At 37.0% G+C, this 25,124-nt stretch overlaps 1 protein-coding gene and 1 non-coding gene across 2 annotated transcripts in view; one reads left to right on the forward strand and one right to left on the reverse strand.

Annotated features, from left to right (window-relative positions):
* LOC118624750 (sucrase-isomaltase, intestinal-like) overlaps positions 1–24,576 on the reverse strand; it is an 85,657-nt gene extending 61,081 nt beyond the window's left edge. Inside the window, exons 1-7 of the mRNA XM_036253229.1 lie at positions 24,504–24,576; positions 17,174–17,693; positions 14,508–14,610; positions 14,151–14,299; positions 4,188–4,356; positions 3,770–3,866; positions 2,988–3,100 (exon numbers count right to left, since the gene is read on the reverse strand). Coding sequence (XP_036109122.1) covers positions 2,988–3,100; positions 3,770–3,866; positions 4,188–4,356; positions 14,151–14,299; positions 14,508–14,610; positions 17,174–17,693; positions 24,504–24,576 — 1,224 coding nt within the window. The remainder of the gene's footprint in view (positions 1–2,987; positions 3,101–3,769; positions 3,867–4,187; positions 4,357–14,150; positions 14,300–14,507; positions 14,611–17,173; positions 17,694–24,503) is intronic.
* On the forward strand, positions 21,158–21,262 carry LOC118624776. The gene has a single exon (XR_004958447.1). It is a non-coding gene; the product is annotated as a U6 spliceosomal RNA (small nuclear RNA).
* Positions 24,577–25,124: the final 548 nt, after the last annotated feature.

Raw genomic sequence — 25,124 nt, forward strand, 5'->3', positions numbered from 1 at the left:
ATATGGCTAGCCCACATTACGATGTGATGTTAAGTGTAAAATGATGCTCAGCAGATTGCAAGGATTTAGTATGAAAAAATATATGTTACTTCATTATTATTTTTTGAGTGATTGCATGTTGAAATGAGAATGTTCTGGATATATTATTAAAATGAATTTCACCTGTCTTTACATATTTTAATTGGCTACTAAAAATGTTTTAATTACATATGTGTGTTGCAATACATATATTTCTAGTTGACAATGATGCTTTAGATAATGGTTAGGTGTTTAACCGGAGTGAAAGATAGGGTTTGCCTTTTAGCAGTATCTTCCTGGCAAAAGTGTGAATGAAGAATGGTTTGTAGGAAAACCGAACAAGAAGTAGGAAAACCAATTCCCCAGTTTTTATAACTTTCTGAGGAGAAAAAATGAAAGGTTATTAAGGCAAGAGTGCTGGAGACAAAATAAAAGGACAGAGTCAATCCATGGACTGTAAAACAGTGAAGGATCAAGAAGATAATTTTTAAGTTTCTTGTTTGGATGGTTGGGTTCTTGATGATTCTGTTAACTCAGAAGATGATAATGGGAAGATCTAGTTGAAGTAAGAAGTTTAGGAAGAGATTGGTAATTCTGTATAAAATGTGTTGTGATCATTGTGGACCTGAAGTATACATTTTCAACAGACAAAAGTAAATACGCTGGAGTTCAGGGGAAATCTTTGAACTGGAGATAGGGACTTGTGATTCATCAGTGCATGCATGGTGGGTATGTTATTGCTGAAAAACTGTTCTTTTTGAAGAGTACAGAACTCTGAGGAACACCGACAATTACTGAGTGAATGAAGTATTTTCGGGAGATTAGCCTAGCAAGTGAATTTCAAGAACAGTCAGCAGCTACAGAGAAATCTAATAAGTACCATCGTATGGATATTTTTGGAGCTTCATGGGTCATTTACATATATTTTATGTTTATTATCACATTTAATTCTCACAGCAATCCTATGAAATAGGCACTATAATTATTCCTATGTTACAGATGCAGGAACTGAGAGGCACAGGAAGATTAAGTTACTTGCCCAAGATCACACAGCGCATCAGTAGTAGACAAGATTCATACCCAGGCCACCTGCAGGGGTGTTCTTACTAGAAATCCAAGATATACAGATGTATATAGCCAGGTCATCACCTCCCCTAGAATACTCAGTGGGCTAAAGGAAGTTTATATTATGAACAACAGGTTGAAAATGAGATGAAAGAAAAAGTCTATTTCTTTTCAGCTGTCGGCTTTGGGTCAGTTCTTCAGGGACGTGAGATCGCTCAGGAGACAGGTAAGTGGGAGTAACCTTTGCTTGATTTTTGTCAGCACCTTTGCTAGCTGTTCTAAAGGCTTTAGAATCAAACCAGCTGTTCTGTCAGAGGGGTTGGGCGGGTGGGGTCAGCGCTCCAATCCCCTAAGTCTGGCCATGGGTGCCCACTGGAATGAAAAAGGACTGAAATAAGCAAGCACCAAGAACCCGGAGGGTGGCTGTCACTTTCAGCTTTATGTAGCCCGGTCCTCAACCCCCTCTTGTCTCCATTCTCAATCCCTTCTTTTCTAATCCCCATGCGGAAGCTTCTGTAGGCTTCAGGAAAGAGAACTGATGCATCTTTATGGAATCCCTTGACACCACAAAATTTGGTGCAAGCCTGGTTTCCAGCTCAGCCCAGGAACTTCCATCAGGCACTCCCTGGTCTCCAAAAGAGCTGAGAAATCTCTTGATAGGTAAAGTCCCTTTTCTCTTCTCATGATTATCACAGCAAAGGCTTTGTCGTTGCATTTTGAATTGCCTGCTGATCAGATTCAGTGACAGTCATGATGACATTCCAGTAATTATTATTATTTTATCTTTTTTGTTGAAAGTATTACAGATGTCCCCCTCTTTATCATTTTTCCCCACTGACTCCCTCTACCCAGCACCCCCCCCCCATGCCTTTACCACACTATTGTCTGTGTCCATTGGTTATGCATATATGCATATAAATTCTTTGGTTAATCTCTTCCCACCCTCCTTCCCCTCATCCCTCTGAGATTCATCAGTCTATTCCCTGCTTCCACGTCTCCGGATCTATTTTGTTTGTCAGTTTATTTTGTTCATTAGATTCCACATATAAGTGAGATCCTGTGATACTTGTTTTTCTCTGACTAATTTATTTCACTTAGCATAATACTCTCCAGGTCTCTCCATGCTGTCTCAAAGGGTAAGAGATCCTTCCTTTTTACAGCTGCATAATATTCTATTGTGTAAATGTACCACAGCCTTTTTTATTTACTCATAGTCATTATTATTTAAACAGCTCTACTAAGGCCCTCCCCATCCCAAAACATATCCACCTTACTTTTTCTATCCATATAGTATAAAGCTTACAATTATTTTGTTAGTCAGTTATTCAGAGTTACCATGGATCCTATTTGGAACTGCAGATATCCCTGTGGATATTGGTATTTGACCAGCTCATCCTGGAGAGATGGTTTGAGGAATGACAGTTTGACAGGGGATGAACAACAAACGGGCAGTGTACTTTAGTACATCTGTGTACCAGATGTCTGGTAGATATAGGGGAAGGGGGTAATGGTAGAGTATCTCCACCTTGATCTAGAAAGGAAAGATTTAAAAGGACAAAAAGAAAGGTGAGTATGGATGATAAACCAAGGTTTCTACTGCACAATTTCCCACCAGGAGGTTTTCCTCCAAACACTGACTCTTCTAAACCCAGTTCTGCGGGGTCCCAGTGAACCAAGTAGTTGTGAGATGAATACTTTGGGAGGAGAGTCAAGTGGCACAGGGTATGATGGATCAGAAGTAATGGAGCTGAGATGAAACTATAACCAAATTAGAAGTCTTTGCCTAAATGTAGAAACAATTGGCCAGGAAATTAGAAGGCGGAAGAACTAGTTGCTAAGTGCTCATCCTTGCTTCCGAGGCAGAACGATGAACATATGAATGTGAATTCCAGTGCTGTACTCACCTCTGTGTACTGCTGGATAACATTCTCAGGAGTGGGGCCAAGAAACATATAGAAATCAAGGATTCCTCCAATGGTCCTGAATGTTAAAGAAGGAAATGGGCTCAGAGTGACATCTGGAGAGGACAAAGCAAAGTAGAGCATAAGTACAAATAATGTAAGCGCCAGAGATCACTCTTTTAATATTTCTACCATTTAAATGCTACTTAGGCTGGTTATCAATATAGTTCTGGCAGCATCTAAGTGTCTGCCGGTATTTTCCAATTCTGTGTGTCCTGTTTTCTTTTCTGAAGAGTTCATCGAGTCAGTTTTACATATTGCACTGCATTTACACACACACACACACACACGAGTAACAGAGTGTGTGTTTTTTGTGTGTGTGTTTAAACTTGAGGCACACAATTAAGAACAGCTGCAGAAGTAACACATTTCAAATATTTCCAGACAAACGTCATGCAGAAAGGAGGCACTGGCAATGTTCACACTGCTGGGACTACACGACAGTTCCAGCAACACTGCGTTGCCATGAAATGTCCAATGTTGCTTGGTCAGGGCTTCTGATTTCTTAAGTTGTGTGTCTTTATACTGTGTCTTAATAGTATTTTGCAATCTATTAGGATGACGTATACGTGTCACTAAAAAATCTTTCTGTTTTGAAACAAAATATTCAATTGTAGACAATCTTTCACTCTATTTTGTTCTAATTAATAAAAAAGGGAGAAAAGGCAAATAAAGAGCATTTAAATTGTGTATTTGCTTCTTTATGATTTAACCAGTCACATTACCTTGGGCATTGGAATTCAAGAGGAGAACACCGTGAGCATTAAAGTCTTTCTCAATGCACATATAGAAAGGATGAACTCCATAGAGATTACTAAATGCCTGCAACACACACAAAAAAATATATTGTTTTTCATGATTTGCTATAATTCTATTATCCTATCTCAATGAGATCCAGTAGCAATTAGTGACATGCCAAAAAAGAAAGAAAGAAAAAAAAAAAGGGTAATATATGTTACAAAGGTAAAAGACAAATTGGTGAAAACCTGAGGGGATGTGAAATTTCAAATTTGCCTTTATAACCAATTAAGTATAAACCAAAATGATTTCTGCACCTTACAGAAAATCATTTTTATTATTCATGCCCTCTTTCTCTTTCAATACATAGATTTCTAGTATTAAGAATCTATATTCACACGTTACCACAGGCGATTGATCTCTGGAAAACATTCCGTATCTGACGTAATTCATGTCATGCTTAAAGGATGGATGTTCATGTTCACCGAATCCGTAGATTGAAGTGGATGGGACAGAGGTCATCACTTGTATGTACTGGTTAGAAAATATCAGGCCTCCAAGAGTTGTTTCCCACCTGTGACAGACAGAGAAGCAGAAAGACAGTGACTGGGTGGCTATTTTTATAAAAAACTTTTATTAAAATTATTTTTTTCATTAAATTCCTGTCCAAAAAAAAATCTGTAAAGTTATCTTAAAGGGGGATGCGATAATAAAGACGAGAGGTGGGGGAACTGATAGAATGGTCATTCATGTTTATTGAGTGTTTGCTAAATTTGGGGTATAATACAAATGGTATTTCATTTAATCCTCACAATATCCCTGTGGGAAGGCACTATTATTTCATTTTATAAATGAAGGGAATGCAGATTAGTGCAGCCACTGTAGAAAGAAAGCAGTATGGAGTTACCTCAAAAAATTAAAAATGGAACTGCCTTATGATTCAGTGATTCTACCTCTGGGAATTTATCCGAAGAAACTGGAAACATTAATTCAAAAAAATATATGCACCCCAAGGTTCACTGAAACATTATTTACAATAGCCAAGATTTGGAAGCAGCCCGTGTCCATCAAGAGATGAGTGGATAAAACAGCTATGGTACATTTATACAATGGAACTCTGCTCTGCCAAAAAAATATTTACCCTTTACGATAGCCTGGATGGACCTGGAGAGTATTATGCTCAATGAAATAAGCCAATTAGAGAAAGACAAGTAGCACATGATTTTACTCATATGTGGAATCAAATGAACAAACCGAACTAACAAGTGAAATAGACAGACATAGATACAGAGCAGGCGAAGCAGGGGGCTTCGGGGGGAGGGGATTGAGCAAAAAGAAAAAAGAGAGAAAAGAACTCATGGACACAGAACGATGTGTGACTGTGGGAAGGAGGAGGGGGAGGAAGGTAGGAGGGGTAAATGGTGATGAAAAAAGTAAAAAATAAAAATATATACAAAAAATAATAATAAATTGTTTAAAAGAAAGAAACTGAGACACGGAAAGAGTAAAGTTACAGAACTTGCCTAATAATAGTTCCAGGATTCAGTCAGTTTTGATGCTCAAATTTTTGTGCAGCATTTCATCTGTTGAGATGGAAAGTAGGTCTTTCTTGAAATAAAAGTAGTCTGTGTTCAGATAACACTTTGAAAATGTTGGGTTACCCAAACTAAGCTAGATTTTTTTTCTGCAAGATGTTTTCAGATTTTTTAATGAGGAGCAATGCAGACTGAATCTCCGAGAGCTGACTATTACACTCACATTTCCAAAAGTAAATGATGAAAGAAACCTTTGTCCTAGAATACCTGTTTACATCGTGAAAGCCAGGGTTGTCATCTAAGGGCGAGGAGAGAGTGCTGGAGTAGGTGGGGACAGCACAGCAGTCACAGTGGGAGGGCCCCTATGCTGCTGTGGACCCATAAACTCATCACAGCCCCTACTGTGCTCCAGTTCCCAGCCTATTCCACAGGGCAGGCCCGTGCTGCCAGGTCCCTGCCAGAGGAGAGTTCTCACACCCTGGAGGACACTGCTGTTGAGTAGCAACACAACTGTTTGTTGAAACTTGCTTTTTTAGTGTTTCTCTCGCCCCTTCCCTTGACCCTCCCTTTCTCATTCAAGGACGATTTCCTGAATGCCCAGCACTGAGCACTGGAGAAATACTCAGGAATAAGTCAGGAACAGCTAGGTAGTTACAACACAATGGGATACATGGAGATAAAGAAGTACATGTTGATACAGGAACAGAACAGGGCACACGCCCCAGCCAGAGAAGGTGAAGGTTCAGGGGAAATACTATGAGCAGGAAAAGTTCTATATATGAAGAGTGATACCATGTATCGACTCTGTTTCCCATAGGGAAATGTTTTTATTATCTTTTTACTTGTATTAGTTGAATCAGGATTTTCAGGCCCTAGTAAACAAGAAAACACATTTAATTTTTTAGGTCATCAGAAGCCTCAGAATAAGATTTGGCTCATTTATTTTTCTTTTACACATATCAAAGCCTCAAAGTATAATTTCCTCAAAGTTCATTAAAAGACATGAAATAAGATGTTACCTCAAAAAATTAAAAATTGAACTTCCATTTGATCCAGTGATCCCACTTCTAGGAATATACCCTAAGAAGCCTGAAACACCAATCAGAAAGAATATATGTACCCCCATGTTTATAGCAGCACTATTTACAATAGCTAAGATCTGGAAACAGCCCAAGTGTCCATCAGTAGACAAATGGATCAAAAAGTTGTGGTACATATACACAATGGAGTACTACACAGCTGTAAGAAAGAAAGATCTCTTATCCTTTGAGACTACGTGGAGGGACCTGGAAAGTATTCTCCTAAGCGAAACAAGCCAAACAGAGAAAGACAAGTATCATATGATATCACTTATTTGTGGAATATAATGAACATAATGGTCTGAGAAATGGGATAGTCCCAGAGACGTGGAAGTGGGGTACAGACTGACAATCCCCAGAAGAGGGAACTTATATGCATGTGTGCATGAACAATGGACATGGACAACAAAGCTGGGGACAGGGCGGGGTGGGGTGGAATCAGTGGGGGGGAAAAGGAGAAAGCTCTGTAACAAAAATAAATTAATTAATTTTAAAAAAGACATGAAATAAAGCCACAAAGACATGAAATAAAGACCAAAATGCTACCATAGTGCTTTCTGAGTAACTAATAATATCAGTAGTAATCATTTGCCTCAAAGACTGTTTAGAAATATTAATGATAGAGGAAAATGTGCACTTATTTTGACTATTAAGCATCTGCCTCAAAGATTGTATAAAAATATTAATAGTTCTTTTAAAAATTATCTAGAGTTTGAACTCCATTCAGAAAGGGTATATAAAAAAATTATAATCAACACATAGTGACCATTCAGAACCCCCATGAACCACTGGCTGAAGCGAAGACCTGAAGACTCCAGAGATGGTGGGTATTAGCCATTTGCAAGAACTTAGGGAGACCTGCAGAATCCTGGAGCAGGGGCTGAGGAGGGCAACAGAACAGCAGGAGGGACACAGGACCAGATTGGAATAGCTATTCACTCTTATGGAGGCATTTCAACATTTTCACAACAGCTATAACCATAACGGAACCTATCTCTAAGGAAGAATAACCATTCCTTAGAGGTAAGGAATTATATTCTAGCTCAATTTGCCATAAACTTTAAAGGTAATTTTACCTCTCAGAAAATGTCATTTAAGAAAAATCATTTGGCCTTGACTTTTCTATGTGAAGAATGGTATCACTTAAGCTTTAGTAGTATGCTATCAATGATTCTTCAAAAACTAGTCCTTGCTACTGTTTATCAAAACACCTGGTTTTCTTGGATTTTTCTAAAGCATCATTTATTTCTATAAGGCAAGCAGAACTTAGAGCAACCTGTTATGGGTCTCATTAGTTCTAGCCACAAATCTGAAATGCAACATCCTATATGTATTCTATTAAATACACACTTATACCCTTTTCCTTAGCAAAAAAAAAAAAAGCAAATCATTATTCAAGGAATTCACACGTCAGCTATTTTGAAAGAGCTGGGTTGTTAGAAGTTTGCGGCATACTGTGAATTGCTATCGCCAGTTCACTAGCACTGGAATAACTGAATTAAGAGGCATGAGCTGTGTGAGTCCTCTCTCTCCTGCTTCTTGTTATAACTCCCAATGTTCTCAAAGGGTTAGCACCATTCAAAGGGGATGCAGTCATTTAAGATTTTCATAAGCCATAGTCACAAATATTCCTTCCTATTTCTCATTCCCCTTTATGAGCATTGATTATACATATAATTATATATAATATATATTTATACTTCTAAAATAAGGCAAATGGAAGAAAAAAACTTCTGAATAAAGGAGCAAATTTCTTTGTTTATTTAGAAATAACCTACATTAAGCATTAAAAATTAGGACTACTAGACTCAAATAAGTAAAATAAAAAAAAGACAGTATTATGTCAACAGTGTTGATTGAGCTTTAAAATGATATTCAAATACATTGTTCAAATGAAACAAATAATTTTAGTGCACTTAAAATAATACCAGATGAGTTTCGCCTTAAATATTTTATAAATGAAAGAAAACTGAGTAGATCAGATAAAAATTAAAGTACATTAAAAGTGAAATAGAACTGCCTTAGAATTTTACTTGTTTTTTCCAAAGAGATAGCTCTCTCTAATGCATTGATCATAAGAAATTCCTTGTATTTATTAATTCTTTTTATGTAATCTTGCTTTTCAAGTAACCAGAATGGTATATGCTATGGCTCATACAAGGAAATATTACATTTTTAGAAGGTGAAGGGGGAAGCCGAGTTGGTCTAGGCAAGACATATCTCTCAGATATATAAATAGATGATGGAACTCTAATCACATGTATTAAAATTAATATTATTGAGTGCATTCCAGAATGCCTAATATCACATTATTCATAATATTCAATGCACAAAGCTGTAGGGTTGACATGTTCCCAGTGATTACAAATTGATACTGGTGTGTTCAAACCTTCTTATTATAAAAGCTATCAGTATGAGATAAACTTTCAGAAGCCACCTTTGCTAATTCAAAGTAGAAGGATCTCCCTAGAACTTCAAAAGAATTATCAGTAGCATTACAACACCTTCACTTCACCCCCCAAATTATCTCTTAAATACATTTAAAAACTAGTTTTTAACTCATAATTGATACTATAAAATAGGAATAAAACTTTGTCACTAACAAACCATTAAAACTGCTGTGTAGCTCTTAGAAATGAGTATGTCATCATATAGTAGGTATCAAATAAACATCTGACAGAGGAGTGAATGGAGGGAAGGACTTGAATGCTACACCTTGGAGGGATGCCTAAACCAGAATGTTGCCCCCAGAGTTAGGTCAGTTCATACAATGACTGCCAGGCTAGTATTTGATGAGTCAGTAACACTGAAAAAAACAGTAACAGGGCCTGCAGGACCTTTCCCCACCTCTACTGCCTTTATCTTCTATATGAGGTTCAGGATATGCTAACCCAAGATATGGTGCCTGGGCATTCTGTATATCTTCAGCTGAAATGAAAAAGTAGCAGAAGCAGGAAAGTCACTCTGACCTCCTCCCCTTCACTGGTATTCCCTGCAATGAGTCATAAATCCCCCGTGTGAAAGACACTCTCATGTACCAAGAGGAAGGAAGACATTTTTAGCACCAGAGACAGGGAATTTGGGGCCAGGAAATCTATATAAACCAACCTCAGTAAACTGACCCTTATCTTCCTACTCCCTTCATCATTACTGCCCCTAGTCCCAACCCCTCTGGCTTGTCAACTATTACAAAGTTATTCTTTCTTTGTCTAAAATGCATGAAGCGTTCATGCTCTGGTCACTTCTTTGAGTCCTCATTCTCATGTGAAAGCTTCCATGTACATGTACAAATTCAAAAAATGTGTATGCTGTTCTCCTGTTAATGTCTTTGTCAGTTTTAATGTTCAGATCCAACCAAGGACCCTAAGAGGGTCAAGGAAAATTTTGCTCCCCTATACTATTATATAAGCTAAGTACCGATACAAATATTGAAACCGTGTCATAATTCCTCCTTGTACTTCCTGTCATTCCAGTCTTTTTAAGCCAGAAGATATCTAGTCTTTTTATTTCCTTGTGCCTTTCTTATATAGTTCCTTTAAACAAAAAAGGATCACTACAAACAACTCCCTAAAGTCTTACCTCATTCTTCCCATCAGAATTTAAATATCATTTTCCATTCCTCATGCCTTCATTTTATATTTCTTTCATTCTCTCAGCTATTCTAATTAGGTCTATTGATATAGGTAGTATATGTTATAATCTCCCTTATTCCCTATAATAACTGCCAAGTGAATGTTGAAAATATATTACTTTCTCTATGTCCTCGAAGAAAACACAAAGCACAACAAAATTTATTGAGTATTTATTATGGGAAAGGTTTATAAAGAGTGATAGGAAACAATCCTTCACTCTCCCTGGGGTGCATGCTGACTCTCAGATCCCTGGAGCAAGCCCTGCCCACAAAGCTGCCTGGAGGGAGCGGAGTGAGTAAGGAGGCGGAGGAGGTGTCTACCACACACATGAACTGCAGCACACACAGCAGCACTGGGCATGGGGCAGCTGGGCTCCACAGGCTCCCCTCAGCCAGAGAGGATATCAAGCACCGTTCATACCGTGGCCTCAACAACCAGACCTCAGGCAGCGGGGATATTTTTCTAAAGGGTGGAATAAGAGGACAAGCAGGCTAGACCCTGACTGTTCTTTTTAGCCCTTAGTCTAGGCAATTTCAAAAGAATTTGATTTTAAACCTGAAGGAACCACCAAGTCAAGTGTTCTGTGCCCATGAATTCCCACTCGGTCTCCTCGTCTGCTGTGATGAATGAACTGCCTGTGCTCCCCAGATTAACTCCTCCGTGATTCCCTGGACTCCGGCCCTTCTCCCCACTTTTTCGTACACCGTCTTTCATCTCAAAATATAAATACATTGTTCTTTTTTTTCATCTTAAGGAAAAAACAAAACCTTAGATTCTCTCTCCTGACCTCATCTCACTCCATTTCTCTCTTCCTTTTTTTTTTTTTTTTTTTTTTATCCTCACCCGAGGACATTTTCCCATTTTTTTGTTCAGGTAGAGTGGGAGGGAGAGAGAGGAACACAGAGAGAGAAACATCGATGTGAAAGGAACACATCGAGTGGCTGCCACCCGCACGACCGACCAGGGTCGGGGACAAACTGCAACCGAGGTACATGCCCTTAGCGGGAACCGAACCCGGGTCTCTCCGGACCGCAGGCCGACGCTCTAACCGCTGAGCCAAACCGGCCAGGGCCATTTCTCTCTTCCTTAAAATTAAATTTTCCAAAACAGTTGCTTACCCTTAGTCTTTCCAGTTTCTCTCCCCATTCTCACTTGAAGAGCCTCCCCTCAGGCCTTAACCTCCACAAAGCTTTACTGGAGCTGCTCTTGTCAAGGTGAACAATGAGCTCCAGAGACCTGCTGTACAACATTGAACCTACAGTCAACAGCTATGCAGTGTACATTCAAAATTTTGTTAAGAGCCCTGGCCAGTGTGGCTCAGTTGCTTGTACATAATCCCATGCACCAAAAGCTTGCTGGTTCTATTCCTAGTCAGGGCACATGCCTGAGTTATGGGCTTAATCCCCTCGGTAGGGGTGTTTAGGAGGCAACCAATCGATGTTATGCTCCCACATCAATGTTTCTCTCTCTCTCCCTCCCTCTCCCCTCCTCTCTTGCTAAACATCAATAAACTATTCTTTAAAATAAAACAAAGTAAATTAAAAATTTGTTAAGATGGTAGGTCTCATGTTAAGTGTTCTTGCCACAATAAAAAAAAATTTTTTTTTTAAATATGAGCAATGAACTGTGTTGGTATAACCTATGTTCAATTCTCAGTCTTCAGCTGATTTAATCCATCAGCAGCAGTGGATGGAATTGCTCACACCCTCCTTCCTGAGACACGTTTTTCATTCTCTTCAGCTTAGGTGAAGAAACTGCATATTTCTCTAATTTCAGTCTAAGAGTGTCTTGCTATTTCCCAGCATATCTAAAATATACTTACAGGATAGTGGACAATTGTTCACTGATATTTACTTACTGAACATTTGCTGCATGCTTGAAAATGATAAAAATGAACGAGACATTGATTCGGCCATAAAGGAAATTAAAATCCAGAGGGAGATAAGATAATAAGGTGAAATGAATATGATGTGAAATATAACATTTTAAAGAAAAATACAGATTTGTATTCTACTTACGTTAAAAAGAAAGAGAGGTCATTTCCATGTATGGAAATACAGTCAGGGACATTTTATGAAGAAAGTAGATTACACTTGGGATGAATGTTGATAAGCAGAGGCAAGAGAGAAAGGCCTTCAAGAAAGAGGAACTAATCTGTATGGATGTGGAAAGGAAGAAAAGTTTAGGGTAGGTCCCGGAAGTAGCAAGGCAGCAGTTCAGTTTGGCTTCAAGTAGGACACTAGAAAATTTGGGTGGGGTGCGGAAGTGTGAAGTAAGTTTTGAACATTGCAAGGTTGAAAGATTAGCAGAACAAGAGAGTTTCTGTTTTATGGGAGGCTGACAATGTGGAACTGGAACAAGCCAAAGCTTGAAACAGAGATTCAGAGTTCTAAAGAAAAGAAGAGTCTAAAAAAACAGAGCATTATAAAGGGGAAAGTACAAACAAAAGAGATAAGGAGAAAAGATAAAATTATTGAGGATTATATCTGTATGTGGTTTTATCAATACATATAAATCTGGAATTTCAGTATATTCAAGTCACACACTTGCCAGTCTTTACGTAAGGCCATTTCTTTTGCTGGCTGGAGGGACTGAGGATAAGAAACAGTTTTATGTTCCAACAAACAGATCTTGAACTTTTTATATATTTTTAAATTCTGCTTTAAAACTGTATTGTTTCTTGTTTGGTTTATTTCTCTCTACTTATAACATTATACACAGTTAAAAAGAGGTCAATTAATATTTTTTAAATTATGCCTGGAAATCTCCCTCGTCAGATACACAAGTTCATTAGATACGTTTTCTAGCTTCCAAATTATTGTAGGCAAAAGGAAGAAATATCCTTTCAGCATCCATTAATAGTTTGTTCACCATTCCACCAGCCTCTGCTTGTCATTGGGTCCCAACACCAACGATAAATGGTTTATGTTTTTATTACCAATGACAGCCCATTTCTAAGGAGTGCCACTGTGACAAATCTTCTTAGGTATCAACTTCTACATACCAAGCCGCTCCAAAATTTAGTGTAATCATTTAGTAGGCAATGATTCTGGCCTTACCTCTAATATAGACATAAATTGGGATTGGTGCACTCTGTGGTCAGAAAGGAAACAGATGCCGCTTAGCTGTGATTAGATGGTATAAGAGTGTCACTCACAAGACAGGGACTCACCTGGAAAAAGAAATGGCTGGGCCTCTCTTTCTACGTAGACTTTTACCACATGATGCTAAAAATGGTCCAAGAGGGTGAGAGAGGAAGCTGTAAGGCCTCTTGAGGCCAGATCTTAGAAGGCACATGTCATTTCTTTTGCATTCTATTGGTCAAAGCAAAAAACAGGACCAGCCCACAATCAAGAGGTGAGGAAATAGACTCCATCTCTTGACCAGGCGGACCTGCAAAGTATCTGTGTCATTTAAAACCCACCACAATAAGGAACTCAATGTGGTCTCACAGAATAAAACTGGCTAAGTGGGCTGCATAAACAGTGAAAGCTGCAGCACTATTAGAACCAAAAGCTGATCCTCCATCTGAGTTACTAAACCAAGGATAGCTTTACTTTCTGTATAGGTATAACCACATTACAATTCATGCTAATTCAAGGCCAGTATATATTGAAAGGAATTGAACGGTCAGGATGCCATAGATATACCTGGAAATCCAAAGCAGATACTGGCACTATATTCTTTTGCATAATAATGACAAGACCCAGATTAATAATATTATTAATTATCAATATTACTTTAGATTATTAGGCATGTGATTTTGATTAATATAATGCTCAAAAATAATATAAATTATTAATAGTAAAAACAATAACAGCTGATATTAACAGAATATGTACCATGTACCAGTCCAACTAAATTCAATTCTGAAAGATAACACAGAATTTTAAAACTGTAAATAAATTATAATTCAATTCATCCTAATTTAATTCTGAACACACAATTTAACAGGAGGCTAAATGAATACTTTTCCTATCCTACTCTACCCTAAAGCATAGTTTTGAGTTAAACTTTATATTTCTAATTGTCTAAGCTTGTTAATCCCATATCCTCCATAACTCTTCTCTGCATTGTTTCTGAGGGCAAAACTAAGAGCATATTAATGTAAATAGTACTTACAATACTGTTCTTGTCTTTTTTCTTATTACTCTGAATTGAAGGACTGTATCATTCAGAAATTCAACATCATAGTTGGGTTCAAAAGATACATTTGAGGAAGATTCAATATTGAGTGGAACTTCAAATCGTTTATTATTGGGATCATAAATCTAAAACAGGTTAGATAGAATAAAGAACGCATTAATTTTTTTTTAATGACCTAATTGCAATGTTACCAATAAGTGAAATAGCAAACTGTAGTTACCTCCAAAACAAGATATTATGTGAAGTATTTAATCAAATGATGTTATGACATTTAAAACTTCCCATTAACAAACTTGGTATTCATAAAAAATGCAGACCATCCGTTACACTTACCTTAAATCGGAGCCGATTCTCAGTATGGAATTCTACATCCATTACAACTGGGGAGATATCATTTCCAAACAGAGATATGGCACCACGTTTGTTTAATGTTACCCTATAAGATAAACCAATTTTATTTATTTATTTATTTATTTATTTATTTATTTATTTATTATTTATTTGCTGGTTTTTTTATTTTTGTTAATTTTTTATTTATTAATTTGTTTTTGTTACAGCTGTTTCTCATTTTCCTCCATTGACACCCGCCTCCCCTTCCCTCCCGCCCCATTGCCAGCTTTGTTGTCTATGTTCATTGGCCAAGCACACATGCATGTAAGTTCTGTGGAAGATAAACCAATTTTATTAACCCAAATGGAGCATATTTATTTTTATAGATGAGTGAAATTCCTCAGGTAAAAAGTAAGTTCATAAACAGGGAGATACATAATTTAAACTTTCAAGGAAAAGAAAATTCAGACAAGAAATGTTTTAGTAAGAGCAGAGACACCGAGGAGCAGATGTGAAACACGGGAATGGTAATAAGGAAAATCAATGAATTTTCTTTCTAATACATCCCTAAGAATAGAATAAACTGTAACAAAATGAAAAACGTGGCCACCTGACTTAGTTAATATTGATACAATCTGCCCTGTATTAAAATGAAATCTCTTGTCATGTTCAGTCAGGATGGTTGTCAGTGACTTCTTCAAACCAGGCGTAGAAGTAATCAATGGGCAGTCATGTACCCAAAGCTCTGGGCACAGCCCTGCTCCTCCCAGTCATGTCCTTACTCCTTACCCTGCACAGACATGTGTGAAACTACTACACGTCCAGCTACTAGAATCTCCAGTCCAGCGCCATCACCACCATTGCACACTCTAACCAAGCCTTCCAAAGTTAGATTCAGGGACAGAGGCCCATTTCTTCAGGTGCATGCTTGGGTAGGTCCACATTTTTGGTCTAGCATGGAAGAGCACCACTCACTGATACTGTTTTGCTGTGGAACATTCTTTTCTGATTTACAAAAAATCCATTAATATTTGAGGAGCTGTATAAATTCAGCAAACAAAATAATCTGATCGTCAAATTGAGACATAATGAGATCTCCCAGGCCCAGAGTTAAGTGCCAGGCTAGGCACACATTACAAATAAGCCAAAGACAGCCCAGACAGTAAAGACACTGACATTTGGAGTCTTCGTGAATTGCTCGGTGTTTCTGCTTCTCTTACAATTCCCTTTTCTGTATAATTTTTGTTCCCAGTCAGAATTTAATATAATTATAATTTATCTCCTACTTACTGATTTTATGGTTCACTGCTCTTATTCATCCTGAGCTGTTTTTATTTTAATTTCAGATTTTAATCTGTTTTTAAATTTTTTACCATGAGGGTCCCTGTTAAAATCTGCAAAAACTCAAACCAAGGGCACATTTAGAATAAGAAAAAATAGCATATAATGTAAGTTAACTCAATCAAGTTCTATTTTTAAGCCATAAAATAGGCTGGTGTCTTCAATATAGAGCATTTGCAAGGTCCAGAAGCAACAAAAACAAAATGTAATGGTATTTTTTTTTCCTTCTTTCAGTTTGGAATTCATTATATTTCCAAGAGTATCCTGTCCCACCTTGACCATAAACCAGTTCCTCTCAGCCCAGACCTCACGCTTCTGCTTCTGGCTAGTGTCTGAGCAGTCACTTCTTATCTTTGTCTTTAAAGAGAATGGTCTTCCACATCCCTACTCCTAACCATCATCCTTAAATTTTATATCACTGCTTGGTAGAAAGCATAAATAGAAAACACATTTTGACACAAGCCCTAGTCTTGCTATGTAAAGAGGGACTAGGTCATAAATTCCAAATAGAAATTGAAGTCAACTTTCATAACACTTGGTTGAACTCCCAACCAAATTAATGCCATAATTTTATACATTCCAGACATTGCTCCATAAGCATCTTCAAAATTAAGATCTAGTCTCTAACAATCAGTACAGAAATCCATTTTTTAAATTGAGACTTAACCTATTAAATGTGGCTATTCTCTTGAGAAACTTGATAAAAGGAAAATAACAATGTATTCTGTTCTTCTTATGAAAGTTAAGCCTATTATTTATGATTGAGTTATTTTTGTACTTAGAGGAAGTACTCTGATGATGTTAAAGTATAATTTCTGATGTTCTGAAATAATGATTGTTCAGGACAAATTTTTCATTCTGACTTTCTATATCATTTCACTGAAAATTAAGTGCTATATCATGCTTCAGAAATAATATGCAACAAAAAGGAGAAAAGACTTCTTTCTAAAAGATTGACAGGATCGTATAAGAGACAAGAGTTTTACCGTAGCCTAACTTGTTTGCAACAAATCATCCCAGCCCACAAAATAATGAGTGTTTCTGACTATTTGGCAGGCCCCCCACAACTGATTGAGAAACAAGAAAGAGAGGCGCAACCTACTCTTCAACAGAGGAATGTGACAGTGATTTAGAAGTAAAAATGATTACGAAGCAAAAAGCCATGCATTTTAGGCTTTTTGATTCACTATGAAGGCTCAGAGTTCTCAGGATACAACCAATAAAAATAGCATGATGTCTCTGAGGTGATATGTGCACCAAAGCCGTGAAGCTGGATCAGAAATTGCAGATGGTAGAAGTGGCTATTAAAAGCTCTGGAAAATATATACCTCCATCCTCGAGCTGTTTTCTGAGGTACATCTTTCATACCGTAGCCATATGGACCATCAGCTGGGTAGAAGCACCAGGGAACATTGGCAATGGTTGTAGAACACCAGACACAGCCTTTAGCTTCACAAATTTCTTGAGAAGCTCCTGGTTGAGGGTGGCAATCAACACGTTTCTGAATGGGAACTATTGTGGAACAAGTAGCTTCTTCTTTGGAGTTATAGAAACAAAATGGAGCCGTGGTGTTCTCAGAGGCACACCAGTGACATCCACGGTTTGTACAGGCAGCTTCATTTGCCCCTGACTCTGGATGACAGTCAATTCTTTGGGAGTCGGGTACTATAGAACATGAATCCACCTTCTCAAAACACCAAGGGATGCCTGGGGTTTTCCATGGAGACCAGCAGCAATTCCTAGCCAGACAACTGGCTTCAGAAGCTCCAGGGTCAGGGTGACAGTCCTTTCGGAGTTGGGGGGCTAGAGATGCCAAGCATGAACTTGAACAAACAGGCTGGACTGTAACTGAACCAAGAAGAAAAACAGAGCAAAGTCAGTGCAAAATATCTAGACAATATAATTATTATTATGACACTTTGGTAGAACTTTAAAACAAGAGTCTCTCAAAGTACTTAGATTAAGAATGGAATAGTTGGTGGACATTAAACAGGACTATGTATTTTTCATCCTAGGTAAAACAAAGCAAAGCAAAAACTTGTCCCTGAAAAATTTAGCACTAACATTTTATTTTATCACTCCTAATACTCTCAGACTGCATTTTCTTTATTATCTCTACAATCTTAGACATCTGCCTATTATCATGTTCTAAATGTTACCAAATAAATTTCACAAAAGTTAATAAAATTGCCTTTTCTGTTTGCTATATCTTCCTTCATTATAGACTGGAAAGCAGTTGTCAGTTCTCTAATAATAATAGTACAGAAATATATATACATGTTCCCTCTAAACTAATGAGGTACTGTGTATTACGTGCCATTGAGTCAACTCCAACTCCTGATGACCCTATGAATAAGTGATGTTCACAATGTCTTGTCCTTCATAACCCTGCTCAGCTCTGTGGACTCATGCCTATGGTTCTTTTATGGAGTCAATCCATCTCATTTTGTCTTCTTTTCCTGCTGCCTTCTATTTTTCGCAGTACTACTGTCTTTTCTAAAGAACCTGCTTTCTCATGATGGGCCTGATGCAGGACAATTTCAGTTTTGCCATTTTTGCCTGCAATTATTTTTCAGGCTCAATTTGCTCTGGGCCCCGCCTGTTTGTTTTTCTTGTGGTCCATAGCGTCCACAGAGCTCTCCTCCAACACCATATTTTAAATGAATCAAATGTTCTTTCCTATCAGATATTAGACCCCACAAAAATGCCACAATGCTGGTGTATTTTTTTCATTCTCTTTTTTTTGTGGTTGGACTTTTTTTAAACCTAGGTTTGTGTTGCAGATGGTGATGCTTTCATCACTTTGGGTATTGTGAGAGTTTATTGTACTAATACAATAAATGTCATGCACTATAAATCTTTTTTTCCATAAATTGGATAAAACATCTGAACACAGATACAATTCACCTCTTCATTCTGATCTCTTTTATCATAAATCATTTCTAAACTATGTTTTTGCAAGTGAAGTTCATGGAACACCTGCCTCAGAATTGTCTATCAAATTGGTAAACATACTTTCTGGAAAATGAGCAGTCTTATCAGTATATGGCTAGTGGGAATACAAAATCGCAAGCTCGCTATTGAAAGGAATTTGACAATATCTAAGAAATTACATATGCTTTCACTTTGTGACCTAATACTATTTTTTATAAATTTATCCCAAAGATATACAAAGATCTGTAGTGAAACATCATGTGTAATGGCAAATAATATACAAAATGTCCTTCTATAGAGAACTGATTAAATAAATTATGGGCAAGTAAATCATAAGAAGGAATGAGGATACTTTTACATATTACATAGAGTGATCTCTAGACTCTATTAAGTAGAAAAAGACAAGGTTCAGAACAGTTTTTCTGAATGATCCCTTTTCTATAAAAACAAGGTAGGAGCTATCAATATGTATTTGCATCTCTTTATAATTTAAAGTAGAATCCATAGGAGGATAAAACAAAAGTATAACAAAAATAGTTTTATATTGGGGGAAAGAAGGAACAGGATGAAAAAGAAAAGGATCACTCTTTAACTGTATCTTGTTATATAGTTTTTTCTTGAAATCATGTCAATGTTTTAATTAAATTTTCAGAAAAACAAAATTAATTTTAAAAGAAGTGTTTTAAAATATTGATGCTTACTGAAACAGATGCATCTGGTTATTTTATCATGTTGGTATCATTGCCACACGAAAAAGTCAAATATTTTTATATCTCTAGTGAGATATATCTATTTAAAGGGCAAACCACAAAGAAATCTTAACATGTACCCCCATGTTCGTAGCAGCACTATTTACAATAGCTAAGATCTGGAAACACCACAAATGTCCATCAGTAGACAAATAAATAAAAAACTGTGGTACATATACACAGTGGAGTACTATGCAGCTATAAGAAAGAAAGATCTCTTATCCTTTGAGATGACATGGAGAGACCTGGAAACTATTATCCTAAGTGAAACAAGCCAAACAGAGAAAGACAAATATCACATGATCTCACTTATTTGTGGAATATAATGAACATAACAGTCTGAGGAACGGGGTAGTCCCAGTGACGTGGAAGTGGGGTACAGACTGACAATCCCCTGAAGAGGTGGTGGGGGGGGGAAGTAAACCACAAAACATATATGCATGTAAGTATGAACAGTGGACATGGACAACAAAGGTGGGGACAGGGCGGGGAGGGAGGGGGAAGGAAGAATCAGTGGGGGGAAAAGAAGAAACATCTTTAACAAAAATAAATTAATTAATAAAAAAAAAGAAATCTTAACATGAATCCAGTGGTCATATTGTTATTATTAATATTGTTATTTTAATTTTGGAATTATTATGATTATATTGTAGTCTAAAGAAAATAAATAATTACATTACTATTTCTATGAAACAATATTTTAGCATAAGAAACTATAATATTTGAAAATAATTTAAAACACTGATCATAAATTGATTTAAAAATATTAGCATGAAATAATGATTAATCCTACTCATTTATGAACATGAATATTTCCTAGCTCTGTCCACTGAGAGAACTGGAAGCAATGACAACCCTTAAGCAAGAAGCTCCTCTACTGTAAACACGGTGACTTCCAGCTGCCACTCCTCATTAACAGGAAAGGACTCATTCCTCAGGGGAAATGACTCATTCTTCATCAAGGGTAAGGAATGTATAAGAGGAACCTAGGACATCTTTATATTAAAAAAAAATGAAGAAAAGATTCACACCTTACAGCACCAACTTGAAGTGATTCTCAATGGCATTAGATGGAACAATCCAAGGGACAAAGGGCACTTAAATGGATAGACACAGATAGATAAAATAGTGTGTTTGTGCATGATTGCACAGACAAAAACTGAATATTGATTTCAGTGAAAATTGAGAACTGAAGAGAAAGAATCATACATTTTTCTGGGTGACTTACATAAACTCTATTACAGGATTACCAAGTGGTTGATGATGAGAAGTTGTTTTTTGAACATTGAATCCCAGATAGTAAATACCTTACAAGTTATAGAACTAGACCTTATTTTGCAACTTCTAATTAAGTAATCTTTATAGATAATGATCATCAATGGGTAGTAAAACCATACCATGGAAGGCAATGTAGACCTTTATAATGAAGGATCCAGCTGTTACCACATGATACACTGATAAATCTTAGCACCACTGCAAATGGGAAAACAAGAGCTACTGTGGGCCTCCTCATGTGATGCAATGGGAATTTCACAACACCACTTGTGAAGTGTTCCTGTCAAAAAGTATTGAACAGGGACCTGTTCAAGTCTTTAGAACCAATGACCAGTTATAAGAAGTAAATGGAGTGTTCGCTTCGGCAGTACATATACTAAAATTGGAATGACACAGAGAAGATTAGCATGGGCCCTGCGCAGGGATGACATGCAAATTCGTGAAGCGTTCCATATTTTTAGACCATCAACTTACACCATCTACAAGAATAAACTCAAAATGGATAAAAGACTTAAATGTGATTCAGGAATCCATAAAAGTCCTAGAAGAAACTGTAGGTAACAAAATTTCAGACATCATACGCAGCAGAATTTTCACTGATACATCACCTAAGATACAAAGAAGAAAATGAACACATGGTACTACATCAAACTCAAAAGTTTCTGCACAGCAAATGATATAATCATCAAAATGGAAAGGCTACCCACTGTATGGGAGAGCATAATTGCCAATGATATATCAGATAAGGGGTTAATTTCCAATATATAGAGAGTGCCCATACAACTCAACAAAAGGAAAACAAAGAACCCAATTAAAAAATGGACAGAGGAACTAAATAGACACCTCTTCAAACAGGACATACAAATGGCTCTGATATCACTAATCATCAGAGAGATGCAATTAAAACAACAATGAGGTATCACCTCACACCTGTCAGAATGGCTGCCACCAACAAATCATCAAACAACAAGTGTTGGCGAGGGTGTGGAGAAAAGGGGACTCTAGTACACTGCTGGTGGGAATGCAGACTGGTGCAGCTAGTATGAAAAATAATATGGTGTTACCTCAAAAAATTAAAAATCGAACTTCCATTTGACCCAGTGATCCCACTTCTAGGAATATACCCTAAGAAGCCTGAAACACCAATCAGAAAGAATATATGTACCCCCATGTTTGTAGCAGCACTATTTACAATAGCTAAGATCTGGAAACAGCCCAAGTGTCCATCAGTAGACAAATGGATCAAAAAGCTGTGGTACATATACACAGTGGAGTACTATGCAGCTATAAGAAAGAAAGATCTCTTATCCTTTGAGACAACATGGAGGGACCTGGAAACTATTATCCTAGGTGAAACAAGCCAAACAGAGAAAGACAAGTATCATATGATCTCACTTATTTGTGGAATATAATGAACATAACAGTCTGAGGAATGGGGTAGTCCCAGAGATGTGGAAGTGGGGTACAGATTGATAATCCCCAGAAGAAGGGGTGGTGGGAGAGAGATAAACCACAGAACTTATATACATGTATGCATGAACAATGGACATGGACAACAAAGCTGGGGATGGGGCGGGGAGGGAGAGGGAAGGGGGAAATTAGTGCAGGAAAAGGAGAAGCATCTGTAACAAAAATAAATAAATTAATTAATTTAAAAAATTTTTAAATTTAAAAAAATAAAAAAAGAAGTAAATGGAACAGAAGTAATACTGGGGATAGAAGAACATTTAAATGATCCCACCATGAATATGTAATCAGCCAAATCTGGAATGTGGAACTTCCTTAAAAAAAAATAACCTCATTTCCCCAACAAATCAGTGGCATGCAAGGAAGTCCGTGGTAGACAAGATTGCTGTAGAATAAGAGATTTAAGAGCCTGAACAACCAAATGTAATGAAGAGATCTAGGAACTTGAATGGAAAAAAATTATATTTATTCCACTAACTCTAACTAAAATTTAGCATTTCCTTCACTTAAGAAGTAGGCAACAAACTATAGTAGCATTCAAAGTACATATCACTTTATCACAAATAGGTATCAGATATTTCACATATTTTTGTATCATATTATAGTCAGGTATATATCTGATAGTGTTATTTAAATTCACCATAATTTTGAAATTATGGTACTTTTGAGACAAGATGCTAGATCTTATTATTTAATGCATTAAGAAAGAAGCACATTCATTGGTGTATCACAAGTTTTTTTAAATATAAGAATTTTTCAATATAATTAGTTTCATCTGCAATTCTATATATTTTATTTTATGCATTTAAAAACTTTTCTAAGAAAGGATTGCTATACTTCACCAGGCTGCCCCTGGGCACACAGGCACACACATACTCATATACAAATGTTCAGAACCCCTCCAAAACTATGTGTACCTGCCTACCACCAACAATCACATATGCCCAGGAGTCTGTAAACCGCAGTTAGAAGACTATTGTTCTATATCACATAATTAAATCAGTCCGTAAAATGTTCCTCTTTACAATTTTCCAAAATACCAAATGCCAACTCTAATATACAGAAAATTCATTATCTCACTTTGGTTTCTCAAAATTCAAACCAAGCAAATAATGTCACTAAATAAATAACTTCACACATAGATATCACACACATATCATCCTAGCTTCCCCTCAAAGTAAGCCAGATCACTGTACTCCAGCTATTATGTCTTCTGTTCTCTGTCCACCTGAGTTTCCCATTCAATTTCTCCTGCTTGCTACTAAAGGATTCAGCACTGTCCCACTGTCCTTTCTGAGTTCTCCTTTCTTATTCTGTACCAAGTATAGTGATTTGCTTCTAGGGTCAACCATGGCTCGGATACCTTAGGAGCTGTACAACTTTAGATAAGCCATATATTTAAAATAGCAATGACAAAGCTTTAGTTCCATCATATTTCAAATACAATGATAAAGCTTAGCTCATAAGTTCTGAGCTAACTGCCTCTTTCTTATGACTACTATGTAACTTAATACAGAATATATAGTAATATAGCCCAGCTGGTTTGGTCAGTGGTTGAGTGTCGACCCATGCACCAAGAGGTCACTGGTTCGATTCCCAGTCAGTGCACATGTCCAGGTTGTGGGCCCGATCCCCAGTGGGGGGTATGAAGGAGGCGACCAATAGATGTTCTCTCTCATCGATATTACTCTCTCTCCCTCTCTCTTTCTCTCTCTCTAAAACCAATAAAGAAAAAATAATTTAAAAAAAAGAATATATAGTAATATATAATATGCAGATGTCATGGTTAAGGGCTTGGACTGACCCTAGAACTACATGATCCTTGTTTAAATCTCAGTTCTAACACTTACTAGCTATGTCCTGGGACAAAGTACTTTACTTTGTTCTGCAGAACAGGAAAAGAAATTACACTTGCTTCATGGAATTTTGAGAAATTAAATCAGTTAAAACATGTAAAGATTTTTTAGTCAGCAGCTAATACATCCCTCTTGTTTTGTTAGCTGTTGTTGTTTTTATATATATAATGCTTAGCACAATAAACTGGAATACACTAAAAATACCTAATTGTTATTATTAATAAATAGGAAACCCTTAAATTCCTTTTGGAAACCTATCAAGGACAAGAACTATGCAACATTAAAAATTAGATAGGTTGATTTACCATCTTTTTTTGGTATTAAGTGTTGACTAAATATTTGTTAAAAGAAAAATTTTCAAAAGGTAAGTTCCTCACCTGCCAGAACCATGGAACAAACATGGAGAAGTCTTACAGCCTTCATGGTCCCTGAAAAGTGACCTTTGTCCATGGTATGTGATGTATTTATATGGAACAATTTGAATAAATAGTTTGGCCTTGAATTTTTTCTGCAGAGCTATAAGGCCAAGAACAACTCCTTGAAAGTCTTCCCACAAGATTACCAGTGGCTGGCAAACCGAGTAATGGAAAGACATGTGATCAGCAGGCAGGTGGCCTGGAGTTTAATCCAGCTCTCCGTTGACGGTGGTAATGGATGCGCCATTTAACCTCTATGAGCCACATTTTCTTCTTCTGTAAAATGGATATAATACCTGCCCTGCCTATTTCATGGGGTTGGAATAAAGATCACAGCTATAACATTGCCTTCCATAAGAAGGCAAACGTCAAAGTCACTTTCATCTGGTCTAGGTCCCTTGACCCACGGAAGGAATTAAGAACTAGGTAAGAGAAGTTGCAAATGAATTATAATTTCTTTCTTTCTAAACTTTAAACTTTCTACTTCTCTGGGTTTTTGAAGTTATTTGTAGTTGAGCAACAATGTTAATCACTCTACTTTACGGGTCAGTATAAAAGGGTTGGGAGAAAGAGATTATGTAG

This window comes from Molossus molossus, unplaced genomic scaffold (assembly GCF_014108415.1).
Source record: "Molossus molossus isolate mMolMol1 unplaced genomic scaffold, mMolMol1.p scaffold_m16_p_10, whole genome shotgun sequence".
Taxonomy (NCBI): Eukaryota; Metazoa; Chordata; class Mammalia; order Chiroptera; family Molossidae; genus Molossus; species Molossus molossus.